Below are 16280 nucleotides of genomic sequence, written 5' to 3' on the forward strand. Positions count from 1 at the left end.
TGTTTCTTTTGTGGAAGCACTTTTGAACAAACCCAGCCTTATGTGCTTCTTGCTGTTTTGCCCCATGTAACTCTCTTTCCTGCTTTTTACATTTTCCAGAGAACCAGGAGGTGCAGTGTGACTAACTGATCTAAATGTAAACTTCTCCCTATCACATCATCTATCTCTTGATTTTCCAACTGTTCCTGTATTCTTTGGAAGATATGTTTAAACAATAACCTCAATATTTTGCATTGTTAACAAGATACAAAAAAATACAGCCAGTCCTCTGCACGTAGGGGCTGAATTTAGTCATGGCTGCTAGCACTTTTTCTGGCCTGGATGAAGTTTATACCTGGCCCGTATGTGACACCTTAATTTATTGGCATGTTTTAATTTGTTGAAAACAGACTTAGATCTCATTTACTTAGAGAAAGGCCTGTCTTCTGGCATATTGATGGTGTTATTAATGTAATTGATGAACTGGGAGGAAGAACACAATTTTAAAGATTATTAAATTTTTTTTGGTGCATTTTTTTTCAGTGTCTTTGGTGCCACATGCAATGTGCTGCAATGAAAAGAGGAGCCAAGAACCAGGATTTATGATGTTGTTTATCTGTTGGTGATGTTTCCTCGGTTCTGATTTACAGCAGAACTGAGCCTGGGCCCAGTGAAGTACGGTTTCAAATCCAAAGCTTGCCCAGAATTCCTGAGAGCTTACCCAGCTTGATCCAAGACTTTATAATGCTTAGCTCTGCATTTAGTGCCTGCAGTATGTGGTACGTGCAGTCTCCTAGGAGTTAATTTTTTCCCAGTGCAGGGCTAGTACCTGATGAAGATAGTCCCTGCTGCTATTGCATTTGCTCCTGAGGGCAGCACCACAGCTGCTCCAGTGCGAGCTTTTAATGCCCCAGTGTAAGCCTCCTAAGATGCTCCTTGGAGCCTTTGATGCGCTGATAACTTGGCACAGAAATGCTGTGCTCTTGCAGGACAGAGGGAAGAGCCCTGAGCCTGGAGTAGACTGGTAGAGTCCACTTGCTGTGCCTACTCCTTCTATGTCTTTTATGAGCTTCTTCTTCTACAGGGTCGGTCTCACTTTGGCTGGCTTGTCTTCTTGATTTCTTCACTCCTGGTGCTAAGTGGAGTTGATGAGACAGGAGGAAAGAAAGTGACAGGGATTGCTAAACATCTGAACATCTCTCCTGCTAAGCTTGGAGCTGCACTGAAGGTTATTTTGAATAAGAGAAGTAATTAACATGTCTTTTTTCAATGGTAAAATGGCCCATTGGAGATAACAAAGTGTGGAATTCAGACCCTGAGATTTAACTATGGATAATCACAGGTGGGAGAGTGGAAATGGCAAGTTTTCAATTTAAAAAAGTTACTTAAAAGGCCTCTTATGCAAATGCAAATCAATACTTTTCTGGAACAGGCACAAGTGAAATGCAGTTGTTTTGTGAAAAGTAATTGTGTCCAAACAGGAGATCAGAAGTGAGCCATTATAATGCAGAAGAGATCCAGTTCAGCCCATGGGTGAAGCTACTTGTCTGAGGCTGAGCCCACCATGGAAGAGGGCATAACTCATGCCAGATCTTCCTGACTGTGGGGTCACTTCTTGAATCTCCACAGCTCACAATACATAATATTGCACAGATTAACTGTGGATTTAAGTGACACTCCCCAAAATGTTGTAGGACAGATCAAGATCCAGATTCTGTTCTCAACCTCACCTGCAGTTTCTGTTTCATAAAACAGATAAGAATTGGGGTGTAGGTGTACTTTTCCAGAAATACAGGGTTACCATGAATCTCTGGCTCTTTTCTGAACGATTAACAATGAATCACTGTTTTTTACAAGTCTCAATGCATTCACCATATGCCAGGTGTCGCAAGAGCATGAGAACATGTACCAATCTGAAACTGGCTAAACAGCCTCACACTGGCATCTGTACTTGGTAGTAAGAGTCTTGAGAAGGAGCTACTTGGTTTTAACCTTCCTAGTATGGATAAGATACTTGTCATCTTCTTGAGCATAATTATCTTTCCACCCCCACCATCTCATCCTTTCTATATTTCCCAGTAGGAGGATCAAAAGAAAGTTAGTTAACTGCAGCATTCATCAGATAATCCAAAGGAGACATTAATCTAGAAGACAGTATTACCAAATAATTAATTCATGGGTTAATTCCATCCTTATTTATCTGATTTTCTTGTGATTGTGAGCGTGGGTTTTTCAGCCTAAATCCTAGTACAAAGGACTCTCTGCTTGAGGAGAGTGGTCCTGGAGGGGAACAAAGAGAGAAGAAAGAAATGTGTGTCTTCTTCAGGACACTTGCTAGCTACTGATAAGTTTTAAGGGAAATTATTATCTCAATATTAAGATAATACTTGGTGAGTTGCTGAAAAGCTGAAAAACCAGTACGCAAAAAACTATCCCAATTTTGTACGTACATGCATAGTTACTTGAAAAAATTTGTACTGAGGCTTACTTCCTTATTCTGGAATTATTAAATTTGTTTTCTATTTCTCAAGTCATCTCCATCTTTCGTTTGCTCCAGGCGACCACTGAGAGGTCACTAGGAAAGCAAATCTGTCTTTTCACCAGCGCATTTTCCCCTGTGCTGCTCTGACAGTACCAGTGCTGTCATGTCATATGTTAAAATGCAAACAGACTATACAGGGGAGAATCACCAACGAAAGAAGCCAGCCTGTGAGCAGTGGGACTAATAAAATGTGGTTTCCGTTGGCGGGTTGTCCTTTATCCCTTCCCCTTCATAGTGCACATAGTGGACCTTTCTCCATTTCTGTTGCAGCGTGCCGTTCTGTAAAGAGCAGGGCATGCAATGTCTATGCCCACTACTGCTTCGGCAATTGGTTGCTGCCAATGGTAGCAGCTGAGCTCTGCCTGCCTTTCCCTCAGAGCAATCACTAATTTGGGTTGGCCAGCAGCTCAGAAAGTTCTCTGAGACGATAGTTGAGGGAGAGGGAGGGAGTGGGAAGAGGTAGACAGATGGAAAGAGGCAGATAGCACAATCATTTAAGCCTCATTATGTACAAAACTAAGCTGAAAATGGCTGCTGGTGATTAACCATTAATGAAAGTTTATCCAGAATGCAGCAATGAGATGTCAAAGGTGTGATGGCACCAGCAATGCATTTGGGCAGTGTGGCAGGGGGCTATCCCTCCCGCCCCCATGCTTTAATTACAATTCTAGTAACTTTAAGGATCTTTTTGTCAACGATTGTAATTGCCGGCCAAGCCAAGCTCACCATCCAGAGTCCATTTAATTCCTTGCAAGAGGCTGAGATTGATGTGGGTTGAATACTAGCTCTCTTTCTGCATCTTTACAAATGTGGGCATCATCTGTTTTCCCTGGAAGTGCTTCTTTCTCACAGACTTCCACAGGTTATTCACCCTACCTGGGAGTTTATACGAGGTTATAGTAAAACATGACATCATAGTTGTACTCTGTTAGCCGGTTTCCAAACATTTTGCAACTGATGGTTTTATCTTTAAAAATAGACTGTCTTTTTTTATTAGAAATGCTAAGCTTATGTCTTATTTTGTATGTGGTATCTAGATATTCCAGATAGACTGGAGATACATCTGAGTTTGCGGCTGCGCACAGGACCTCAAACAGGAACACTGATGCTAAATGTGTTGGCCAGAATTACATTTTACTTACATTTTGTTGTGATCTATGTTGAAATCTAAGTTGTGATATACTGTGCAGTACAATGGAAGATACTGAGTAAATAAAGAGAAATTTTGTTCTGAAAGAGGGCAACATTTTAAAAATTGTGCCTAAAATAGGCTGAATCTGGGCAGCTGAGCACCTGCCAGTCACTTCAAGCCAATTGGACCCACAGATGTAGCTCCCAGTTGTAAGTTGGTCAATGGTAGTTACTGGTGTGAAAATAACCTTAAGCACCCAAGTATGAAAATGGTTATTAACATTTTTAGCCTTTAGCTGGATATTGTTTTAATAAAATGTATAGATCACAGATCCAGGATTTTTGCAAAGGTGCTACAAGAAGCTTATTTAAACATTTATTTAAGTTCAAAGAAGTGGATTCCAAATGGTGTGGTGGTTTCTGTTTAAAGACATGTCAAATGAAATACTGCATGTTTGCAAGTGTTAGTTAAATCCCTAGTGACCTTTAGCTCACATAATAAGGTCGCTATCCAAGTGTCTGTGCTTAAGAGAAGCCAGCATTTAAATGTCCATTTAAAAATTGATTTGGTTGAATGATACTCTTCATCTTGTCCAAGGCTCAACATGTCCTAGAGGAGAATAAAAGGAGTGTTTCCCTTCTAAGTGTTTTCAAATGAGAAAGAATGATTGTTCCTAATTTTTGCATATGTCAGCATAATAGAAGCTTAGTCATGCAAATCCTTATTACTTGGCAGTTCTGCAGCAGGGGAAAACAGAGTTACCGTATTTTATCCGTGTTTATAGTTAAAAGCATGCCTTTCATTGTGTTTTTTAAGAACAGATGTCAAGACAATCTTGAAAACATAAATAAGTGCTAAAAAATATTGTTCTGATTTAAAAACCAGGGAAACCACCCCCTAGCTAGTTGAATGTGTTGGTCTTCATTTCCATAAAAAGACATGAACTGTTTATATGCTTCCTTCCATCTTCCATGGGGGGAAATAAAACAATTATTCAGTTAACGACAGATTTTATTTTACTATAATTTAGTGATTCTGCTAAGTGCAGTAGTATACGAAAGGAGTTTCAAATCATCAAGGATTTCTTAGCCCTTTATGCGACTACAGTATGTTGTAGTATGTTGAGTAAATGAGCTGTGGTAGAGCAGTGATTCACTCATGTAGTCTGTAGACACACGTAAGAACCAAGCTGGAGAAAAGCTGACTTTAGAAACATTAGCAGAGTAAGAAGACAAAGGGGAATGCAGGTGTCAGTCACATTTTAAGGTGCTCTTTACAGTGGCACAGAGCCAAGTGTATTAGGGACAAGGCCTTTTCCTTTCTTGTCTTTTCCTTTATGGAATAGTGTCAACCATAAGAAGACATGTCGGGTAATTACTGTTGGCTGTGTCAGGACAGATCTAGCTGTGACTCACCAGGGTAAAAACTGGCTGGGTCAAAGTCACATACTTCTTCCAAGCTAGCTAAAAGTGGTTTGTTTGCAAGTGAAGTTTTGCTTCCTGGCTTCCTTACGCGGTAATAATTCACCGACTTACCGGTTTCTATGTGGAAATGTCAAGAAGGGGGTTTAGATGCTCATTTTTGCTTCTGTGCTGTATTCAGGTGCTCTGCTGAGGTTGTGCACACTGATTACATGGTATAAATCATTTGATGCCTGTTTGTTTCAGATCATCAGAGGAATGAATGAGACCTCTTAACGCAGCCTCGCTCTTTTGTGTAGATATGCAGAGAGTCATTGCACTGCCTGCCTCATCTGGATTACCGGCAGACTCCTCATAGGAGATATTAATTATAGGCGAAGCCGTGAATGCCACCTATAGTTAAGTTTGCTTGACACTTTTCATCACAAGATCCTGTTTTCAGTTGCTTATAAATTTGTCAAATGTATATTATTTGGATTGAAAATGTACAGATTGGGAGACCGCATCTGGCTGAATATCTAAAGCTTCAGAAAAAAATGGGTGTTTGGTTGTTTTTTTCCCTGATAACAAGTTTAAGAGGAATGTGTTGCTTTTTCACTTGTCTTAAAAATAAATGTGTCTATCCATTTTGTTGAGAAGCTCCAACGATTTAGAAAAATAATTCAATAATTGGGAGGCAGAAGTGATGTGTCCCAATGTTACCAGAATCCAGGCTTTACAAATGTCCTGGCACACGTGCAAGAAGAACTCAATAACTGTTAAAACATAGGAGAGACGTGGTGGAAAGTAAATTAATTGTGGAGATTTAAGTGAAGGTTCTTAATAACTACTGTTTTCCAGGTTTTCATTATATGATCTTTTCACCTGCGGAAATGAGGGGAAGCTCATCCCATTCACAAAATCACACGGGTGATTTCTCACTTGCAAAGCACTTGAGTAGTACAAGGATGGCATGACAGAAAAGTCAACAGACATTCATAATCCTGTCTTTGTAGCAAGTCTTGAGTACAGGTCAGTAAATAAGATCTGGTGCTTCACAGAGAGCAGTAAGAAAAAAAAAAGTTGAACATTCATGTGTGTAACAATTAGAATCTAGTCTGTCCACTGAATGAGGAAATGGCTTTAGGAAAAAATAGTCATGTCATCTGTAGTCTTGTATGCAATGTGTACGCCAAGGGGCCTGAAATGCAATTGTCTGGGAAATCTTGGAAGGTTGTAAGTTTTGAGTGATTGACTTTCTTTCGGTAATGTTCTTTTAATATGATTTTTGGCATATGATTTGCTACTTGGTATTATCTGTGGCTGAAGCAGTAGAGGAGGTAGACAAATGCATGAAAATAAAGTAATTCTGCACTGAAGGAAAGAAACAGCAAATTCTTTTCCTAAACCCTTGGATAACTTCCGATTTTGTCTGCAAAATAATATTTTTCCTTGGAGAGGAAAAAGGTGTTAGACATAGCAATTTCACTTGGATAGAAACGTCATCACATAAATAGCCTGCTGTGAATGACATTTTAGGCAGCTCAATCAATATCCTGCCAGGAGAAAAACCAGAAAAAATCCCTCGAAAACAGTTCTAAATGCAATGCATCCCTTAATTGCAGTTATATTGGAATTTTCTCATAGATACGTATTACTTATGAAAGAGTGAGAAAATAGACCTTGCATTATTTTAAAGTCATAACCATTCATATGCCAATACTAATTATTTGTTGATGAAATATCTGTATGATGCGTTTTCTTCTTCTTTTTTTTTTTTTTTTTTTTTAACTTGCCAGGGAATAGCGGATCAATATTCTTAATAACAATTATCATACACAAACACATAGCACTTCTCACTCAGATTTCAAAGAACTCTGCAGAAGTCTTACTCTTTTGTAGGTGGGAAAATAGCAGATAAAGATGAGGAGCTTGTCTAGAGCGTCACAGAGTATCTGAAGTACTGTGTTCTGCCCAGTGCCTGCCAACATCACTGCATCAGAGCTGCACTTTGTGCATGTTGTGTCCTTGGATATGTCACACAGGTCTGCAGGATGCCTTTGCACAGTGTAATAACACAGATTTTGATTGTTGTTTCTAAGACCATGAGTTTGGTGGGAAAGTGGTGTGAAAGCTAATCAAAGCAGAAAGTTAGAGTTGAAACAGGACAGTAGTTCACTAGCACATTTAACACAATTGTCAGTGCTTAATTAGGTGGTGTTTAAGGCTAAATATTCAAGTGTGGCATTTGGGATTTGATCTCTGGTCCTACACAAAAAGGTGAGAAAAGCTTCTGCCCTGACAAGAAGTTGGGAAAACTTGCAGCCTTGTGAAGAGTGGAAGTTTAAAGGTACAGACAGGCACGAACTCTTTCAGCAGCTGTGCTAGTTAGCTTAAACTGTCTAAATAGTAACGCCACTCACTTTAACATGAAGTGGCTTAGGTAGTGTTTCTATAAGCAAGCTCTGCCAACAAATGTGAGGGAGCAGTAACCTCTGCAAAGAAGTGATGATCAACAGCTGGGGCTCTAACCTCTCCCTGGCTTGTCTGCATCCAGCAGGGAACATCTGTCCAAAGCCTAACATCCAAAATTTACAGAACAAAGGTGTAGTTTGTTTAACAAAATTGCTCATATTAGCTAATAACGGAATGTGCTTTGATTCTGCTGGTGCCAGAACCACCCAACTTTTACTTTCCTTACTAAATCAGGATTGATTTCTTTACTGACAAAATGGCATCATGAACTTTAAGTAGACAGATTGCTGTTTTGATTTAACAATGGCCAAAATGGTACCCAGAACATGCACGGTACCATTTGAAACTTCAGTGTAACATGGTTCTTTATGTCACTACTTTGAATTCCAATGCTATTTTGTACTTATTTTCATAAATAAATAGTAATCGAATTTGGAAAGTTAGGACAAATGATCCATGAAAATAACTATTTTTTTTTTCTTTCCCTCAGAGTTTTTCTAGCCGTATTCATCTCTGTGAAACTACAGCACCTGCCAAAGGAGGATAAGGTCAAGTTGAATGTTGATCCCTGCACTTACTTCTGGGCATTCTGTGGTTAAATCATGCATTTGTCAGCCATAGAATAAGCCAGCGCTGAACAATCCTTGAAATAGCCCAAACCTTGAGGAAGAGCATTTTGTTATAGAAAAGGAGACAGGCAGAAGAGCCCTTGTAAATGTATCATCTACCGCCAGAACACAAATATGTAATTTGACAGTATCTTTTTGTGGACAAGAGGAACGAAAGTTATTTTAAATTTCTCTCTCTTTTCCTCCTGCTGTTGAGGTTACAGCTGTAATGAAATACCCCAAATGTCATTTATTCCTCTCTGCGCTTCTTTCAATATGAGTCTGCAAAGCAACAAGCAACATCTCTTGTGGAAAAAAGGGTATCTGAAAACTGTTCTGAGTACTGCAGATGATGAAATAAGAATGAAAGTCAAAGAAATACGATAAACGGTGTCTACCGAGAAAGCTCCCGTGGAACTGCTGAGTGAGGATCGCTGACGCTTGGAGTCACGTAATTATGAAACTTAGTGAAGATGAGCTGTCAGGAGATCTCTAATTAGATAGTGCAGCCAACCCTGATAGATAATGTTTCCTACGGGGTGTTACGTCAGAGAAGCTGGTGTGTTGTGCTCCCAGGGAAGTGGCCAAGAAAAGATATGGACTGGTAAAAATACACGGGAAGGTTTTTTTGGTGTGGGTCTTTTTGTGTGTAATCTACTGAATTCTCGGTTATTCAGCCCGGTCGTGAAGGAAAATAAAGGTTTTGTATTATCTGGAAAGCAGAGAGGTGGCTAGATACCCAGTAGGCAGGGGTTTCATTGCAGTTTACATTTACCTTCATTCTGCCATTTGGAAGATGATAAAATTAACACCTCATCCTAACTGCTCTGCTTTGCAGGTGTTATAGAAATGAGAGTGAAAAAATACCATTATTTGTAAGAAACCTTTTTTTAAAATCTCCTTTTGCACTTGAGGCAGTAAGTTGTGTTGTTTTATAGAAGAATTCTCTATTTACTTTGCATGTAGCTGTTCTTTTAGAAATATATTTTTTATGCAGGAAGGTGTTAGTGGCTGCCATCAGATGGTTCTTACATCTGTAGAAAGTCTCAGATCTGGGTAAAGATGTTAAATGTGCTAAACAGCTTTCCTTCAGGCTAAACGATAGGAATATTTAAACATGTTTTTAGTTGTTTGTAGGAAGGCAGTAATCAAGCAAAGCAAAAGCTGAGCAGAATTAGGCCACGCAGTCTGAGAGACCATTTTCAAGTGCAGCAGAAGAAATAAGTCAGATAAGAAGCTGTGAGTGTGGCTTAGGAGCAAGCGGGGAGTCAAGGCTCTTTGGGGCTTATGACTCACTGGCCAAGGAGGCTTGGGTGTGCTGAGCAAAGAAAGTGGCTGTTACTGTTGGATTTTTTGCTTCGTGTGATTACATACTTTGCAAACAGTGTTGCACAAAATACAACCGCAATGAACACCCGTTTGTATCCTCAGCTTCTTTCTCAGGGATATCGCCCATGGCTAGTGCTGCTCATCCAGCTGTGCAGGAGACGTATCTGGACATCGGGTCATGGCAAGAAACAGTAATGAACTATTCTGCCTCTGAAAGAATTTGTGATACGATGGCCAGAGAAGCAACACTAACAACTTCCTTATTCTTGGCAGAGAAATGAAAATTATATAGGCCACTTTTCACTCTTTAAAGAAACAGTTGATCACTGCTTTAAAGAAAGCATATCTATTACCTAGCAAAAGTACTTGAAGATAAGGTACATGGAGTGGAGAATGGAGCAACATTTACACTTCAAGACTGTCCAACTAGGCAAGATATCCCTTCACATTGGTGCAATTCTTTCTGCAGTGCTGAGAAGTATTTTGTGCAGTAGTAAAGCCCAATAACTCAGCTGCAAACAGGATCTGTTGAAAATGCATGATCTGCCAAATTCTGGGTGGGTGTGCTCAAAGTTTCATAGCTGCTTGTAAGCTTGGACCAGTAATTAATCATGAGGAAGTTAAGAAGGAAAAAACCTGAGCATAACATGACTGCCAAGAATATTATCAAAACACGCCTAGAGAAAACAGTGCTCTTTTATAATTATTTTATTAATAATATTATTGATATTTTTATCACAGCTGGGGTAATAGCTGGGGCTTGCAGGCCAGTCAGTGGGAGCTGTGCATGATTCTGAGCTCTGATGGTAGTGTCTTAAATGAAAAATGCACCATATTGTAACATCAGTGAACATCATGAATACGGGAATGAAAAACAGTTGCAAGCTGTAACCCGCCTGCATCAAAGCCAGCAAGGAAAAGGCATGTTGTACCCTGTACGATTGGTAAAGTAGAACATGATCATACAATTAAAGGTTCGTGTCATACTGGATACACGTAAGGAAAGCACTGCAACCTTGATACTCTGTTCACATACTAGGCATGATGAGCTACTTTTTTTTGTGTCTTGCTGTGCTAGCAGCCCCGTTGAAATTATGGAATAAAATGGGTAGGCATGGTGTGATCTGTCCTTTAATAATTGCAAAACACTCTAGGATCTTCAGAAGAAGGATGCTTGAAAACTGTGAAATAGCTTTTGTTAGATCAGGGGGTGGGGTGGTGAGGGGATGGAGAATGATATCCTGGGCCCCTGCTCAGATGGTGCTTGTTTAAATCTGTCACGTCTGAGTGGGGCACTTAAAGGCATGTTTAATGCCAAGTGATGAAACCTTGTTGAATAGGTTAAGCATTAGCTGAGTCAGGTGTGTGCCTGTACGCAGCTTGCCCTCTTCCCGGCTCTATCAGTCTACAGCCTGGGAGACTAACTGCGAATAGGGAAAACTTGGCAATGGAGCTGGTTTCTTACCTGATAAGTTGTAACAGACACATGGGTGATGCTGCCTGTTAATTTAGAAGGCATTTAACACTTAATCATGCTTGTCTAGTACAAGTCAGGAAGGACACTGCTTTCTGCAACCTCTAATTGGGTGCCATCAGTAATATAAGCTTAAGATTGTCCCAGTCAGCAACTGTATTGCCTAATCAGCACAAGTGTGTGCCCATTGGGTATCAGACACAGATAAACGGGAGAGAGGGAGAGAGAGATCTGAACATATCTACGCGATGAGCAGCATGTCAGGAGCATAGAGGATGTCTAGATTTATGTGCTTTTTGGCAGCACTAGTGAGCTATTAATCATTTCTCATGAATAGGGCTCTTGTAAATCAGAGGTAGGAAACACATTTCATCGATAATCATGGCAAAAATGTCAGCTTTGCTATTTGGTCATATGCTGATAGGATGCTTAGCACAGGAGCGAATGCAATCACATGCATAAAATCAAAATAGTACTCCCCTTACATGATGAGTAGAAAGCAGGGAGGCAGTAGAGAGGAGAACTTTTCATCAGTATTTGAAAAGCAGGGAGCTAACGTGTAATAACAGAAAGGGAGACCTATATTTTTAAGGTGAAGCTTTACTGAGGGACCCAGGGCTGAGTCCTAGTCAGCATCTGGATATAACACATGTTTAATAAGACACACTTTGCATCATTTTAACAGCTGGCTGATCAGTTCATGGTTTTTCTTTACTTTTATTGCCCTGTAATTTACTGTAAATGGCCCTTACGTGCAAATACTTCATTAGTCACAGGGTTGCATATTTCATGAAGTATACGGAACGCACTGCCAGAATTAAATATTGTCAGGTTAACAAGGGTGGGGTTTTTTCAGCTTTATCACTGAAGGCAATGTTCAGGGTGAATAGAAAAGCAGCTGGAAAGCAAAACGCGGAAGGTTTCCCTTCATGTTGTGCAAGCTCTGGTGGATGAAACCCATTGCTGAAGGACTGACATTTACAGAGCTCTTGGGAGGGAGTCCTGTGTGAGGGAGGTGAGGGATGAAGCCTCAGCCAGGACTTTCCAGTGCATTACTTGCTATAACCAGTCGAAGCTGAAAATCTCAGTGGCTAAATTGGGATTAATACTAAATCTTTCTTACATTAAATATAATGGTGTCCTCGGTGTGCTTTTGGCTTAAGAAATTCCCTAATATTCATTTCCTTAAGGGAGCAAGCATCCCCTCTCCCCCCTGGTTTGTTCCACTGGCTTCCAGTCCTACAGTGTTTCTCTATGTATTAGCAACATACAGAACTGGAAATTACATGTAACTCTTGTCTGAGTTAACGCTGGTTGTGTTTACACCAGGGAATGGTTTTCACACAAGCCACCCGGTTTTGGGCACAGCCTTCTATAGCATCCATAGGAGTCCTGCCCCTCGCAGGCGTTGGGATGGAAGCTGCTGGTGACCGTCCCACACTGCTGGTCTGAATATGCTGAAGTAACAACCTGTGGGAGACCTTTAACTGCATTTCCTGGGAGTTGTGGGAAAAAAAGTCCAGGCTTTTGAAACTCCCTGGGAAATATCCATAAAACCCCATGAATCACAATCATTTTTAAATCTCCTTCAAATTAGAAGTCACGGTTTTTGCTTAGGGGGAAAAAAAAAGTTTTGAAAAGCACTCATGAGTTAGCTTGTAAACAAAATTATCCTGACAGTGACCTGTGCCAGTGCTCTTCTGTCTTTGTGTGGACCCGAGATGAATCGGGTCACAGCCAGACTTGAGACGGGGATGTGCTGTCTTTGCAGGCATCTCCAGTTTGGTGCCGTTGGTGTGTTCAGCGCTGCAGGCTCACCCCCAGGTTCCTCATCTCCTCCATTAAACGACATCAATTGAATTATACTGGAGTATTTCCTTCCAGATGGCTAGAATACCGGCTTGTGTTTTTAGAGGGATTTTGTTATCACTTTAATTCTTGCCATTTGCAGGGTTGTGAAGCTTAGGGTAACTGTATTATAGCTATGGGGATGAATTTGTCCTCAGATAACTTTTATCCACCAGAAGGGGTGATTTCAACATGCTTGGTTTCTCAGGCAGTATTAATTTGCTACTGCCTGGCAGTGTGGAATCAGCGGAGAGAGAGCAATCCCCTCTCCTCCCTGTTACTTGAAATGCAACATGTCCCACGTACACTTCTTCAGATTTAGTGTTCCTGTGGTGGCTGCAATTCAGGACAATTCAAAAAACAAACCAACCGACCAGAGAACATACTTATTCCAAACAAGTATTTCAGCATCTTTTGTTTTTCTTTCTAGGTTTTTAGGTGCTACTTCATTCATTGTTGTGAAATTAGTTCTGGTTTATATTCCCAAACCTCAGTCACAACCTTAGAAGTTCTGTAGTTTCTGTTATCACTGTCTCAGGAGTGAGGTCTAAGTACCAGTGAGTTTCTGGAGATGTTGGGAAAGGAGTGGGATGAGAGTCAGGCTGTTAATATGCTATGCTGACCCCTTTTTTTTGTTTGTTTGTTTGTTTTGGTTTTTGGCTTAGATGCAGGCTAACACATTTTAGCTGACCTTTCCTTTTGCTAATTTAACAAACTTGATGCCTTTCAGGGTGTGGGTCCATGAAGCAGATTGCTCCCTGGTGCCACAGTTCAGTCTTGCTTTTCCTCTTTCTGCTCCTGGCTTCAGAGCCCTACCTCGTCTCCTCTGTCATCCTTCTGGCTTGTTGTGTGTTGTATAAGGCTCTGTTAAAGTGTTTGCTTTGGCTGAGGTGCTCTTCTGCCTGTTCTGTGAGTTGAAGCAGCTCTGGGCTGGTACAGAGGGAGCAGCAAGAGGGGAGCAGCAAGAGCCCACGGTTCGGAGAAGGGGGGCTGATGGAGGGAGAGGAGGAGGAGGAGGGATGGGAGAAACAGAGCTGCTTGTTTCATTGCAATAATCTAAACTGTACCCTCACCAGTGGGTTTGTACAAAGCCAGCTGAAAGGATTTGCTGCATTTGCCACAGGGACATGAGAAGAGGCAAAGTCTGTGCCTCAGTCGCTGTGGTTTGATAGCCCAGTGTCCCGGCGCCCTGTCCATCAGCAGGTAGCGGCACCCTTCTCCCCCTGCATCGGGGGGATGTTGCCCCACCATGGCAAAGGCATTGGATGTGCACAGGAATCGAGTGGTGCTTGGCGTGGTCTTGGTTAGCCAGGAAAGACGCCTGCTACTTTTTGTTTCGATTTCATGTGTCTGGGGAACATGCATGTGTCTGCCTCTCAGACCCAGTATCTTTAGAAAATATTACTCCACGGCACTTTTAAAAATGATTCAGATACTTCTAATGACTTGTTACTTGGGTGCCAAATAGAATACGTAGAGCAGGATATTTTTCATCAAGTTCTTATTAAAAAGAATGTAAAAAACATTAATTGATACAAAGTCATAAAGATCTGGGACTCCAGTTATTCTCAGAGCCCTCAGGGTGAAATTAACCCTCAAGTAGAGGCTTTTTAAAGGCTTTTACAGCATGCCAGTCCCATGGGGGTTCTGAATAAAGATGTATTATGGAACAATTTTACTGTATAATTTTCAAGTTCAGTATCTGCCTTGGTCTTTTCTGTGTTTAGCTGACTTATGATCTTGCAGTACATATATTGATCCCTAATCTCAGACAGATTGAGAGTTCCAATATAAAGCCGCATTAATAAATTTGTCAGGTTGGTAAAAACCTGACCCACAATAAAGCAATGATTAATGTTATGTATGTATAGTACATAAATGTTTATTATCTACTTGTTATATATGAGCCTGACAGTCTGGTAGCTGTATGTGATAGACTATAATTATATGTATATAGTCATTATACATACACATCTTATTATGTGTTTATATGTAAATATGTATTATTTTTAGCCATTGTGGGGAAAAGTCAGAGGAAAGAATGGGGTGGCAAATGCCACCAGTTTCACTCTACGATACACTGAATAAAGCAAGCTTCCAGTCCAGACTAAAGAAAATATTGCCATGACTTAATATGACTTTTCTAACTGAAGAGTGTAACTTCAGAACAAGAGTAGCTGGTTGTACTTTCTTATAATGCTCCCCGTGATTTGATGCAACTCTTCCTCTGTATGTTTTCTTTAATTTTTATGTTTTATGTGAAAGCTGAACAGACTGAATTTGTTTGTAATTTGGAATTTAAAGCAAGGCTCTTTGTTAAAAGCCCAGAGGAAGTTTCCATATGACTTATGGGCCATTTGGGCTCAATTGAATTTAATGGGTTTCAGCTGCACCTCCACAATGGCTTTGAAGGAAGTGAGGGGAGATCTATAGGTCTTAATTGCTCAAGACTGGCTTGTTTCTCTTGAAAAGGCTGTTTGCAAGAAGCAGGTTGGGAGTATTAAAGTATATATCCTGAAAGGGATGAAGGAACTGCCGTTTGAGGAAGGGGCTAGGTGGGAAATAACTTTAGGACATTACTCAGCAGCTGAACTAGTCAATCTGAACTGGTCCGTGCCAAGTTCTTGTTTGTTTGCTTAAAAATAATCAAATAATTGGAGGGTATGGCTAAGCCCAAACTTCCTTTTGAGAAAGGATTGGGGATCTTGGAACTGACAAGATAAATTAGGCTGAGACCAAAAGACAAACCCAAACAGATAGTCGCCTTGGCCTCTCTCATGCTGGTTGACAGACATGAGTTTTTGAGTCAGCAGGTGAACCATGACTTCTAAGAGCAGCGGTTTGTTTATGCTTCCACTGTACAAAGCGTTTCAGTGGAACAGAACAAATCTAACTGGGCAAATTTCCATTTCTATTTCATCCTTCTTTCTGTATGTGCATCGCCAACTGGCTGTATGGATTGTTGTTACTGAGTTTGCTAGCGTTATCCTTTGGCTTCACATTAGGAGGTGTCTGACCCAGAAGAATCTCTTATGACCCTGTTCTCCCGGCAGGCAGGAGAACATGTGAAATGCAAAGTTAAGAATATAAAGGAACTATTGTCTTACTCATGATAAGCCAAGAGACCACATTACAGGAAGTTAACCTTCGGTGTACTCTATCATTTTGGCCGGCATCATACAGGCAAGGAGGAAGGGGACATTCTCCTGAGGTACCCGGCAGATGAATGCCAGATGGTACTGTCATAATACACAAAAAATAGCTAAATACCTACCGGTTGTGTTCAGTACAAAAGGAACATTTTTCTTTTTCCGAATCCTGCAGGGCAAGAACTCAGACAAGCATCTTAATGCAAACATCCCAGTAACTGAAATGTGAAGCTGGAAATCCAAAGAATTCTCCAAAAGCCTTAAGTAGCTCTTCAGGCTCAGTTCACGTTGGGCCTAATGGATCCTCAAAGGGGAGAATGGTTTATCAAAGACAAGCGTTTTAA

General features: G+C 40.7%; 1 protein-coding gene across 15 annotated transcripts in view; it reads left to right on the forward strand.

The window, feature by feature from the left end:
* Positions 1-10583, forward strand: part of LOC114014668 (uncharacterized) — a 34170-nt gene extending 23587 nt beyond the window's left edge. For 6 of the 15 annotated variants that reach the window (XR_008731302.1, XR_008731304.1, XR_008731305.1 and 3 more), the window contains 2 exons: positions 5321-6085; positions 8019-10583. Coding sequence is in view for 2 of the 15 variants with exons in the window: in XM_055704460.1 (XP_055560435.1) it covers positions 8019-8127 (109 nt within the window). In the remaining 13 variants the exon portion in view is untranslated. The other 9 variants (XR_008731307.1, XR_008731308.1, XR_003558258.2 and 6 more) reach the window with 5 other exon arrangements.
* Positions 10584-16280: the final 5697 nt, after the last annotated feature.

The sequence above is a fragment of the Falco cherrug genome, chromosome 3 (assembly GCF_023634085.1).
Source record: "Falco cherrug isolate bFalChe1 chromosome 3, bFalChe1.pri, whole genome shotgun sequence".
NCBI lineage: Eukaryota > Metazoa > Chordata > Aves > Falconiformes > Falconidae > Falco > Falco cherrug.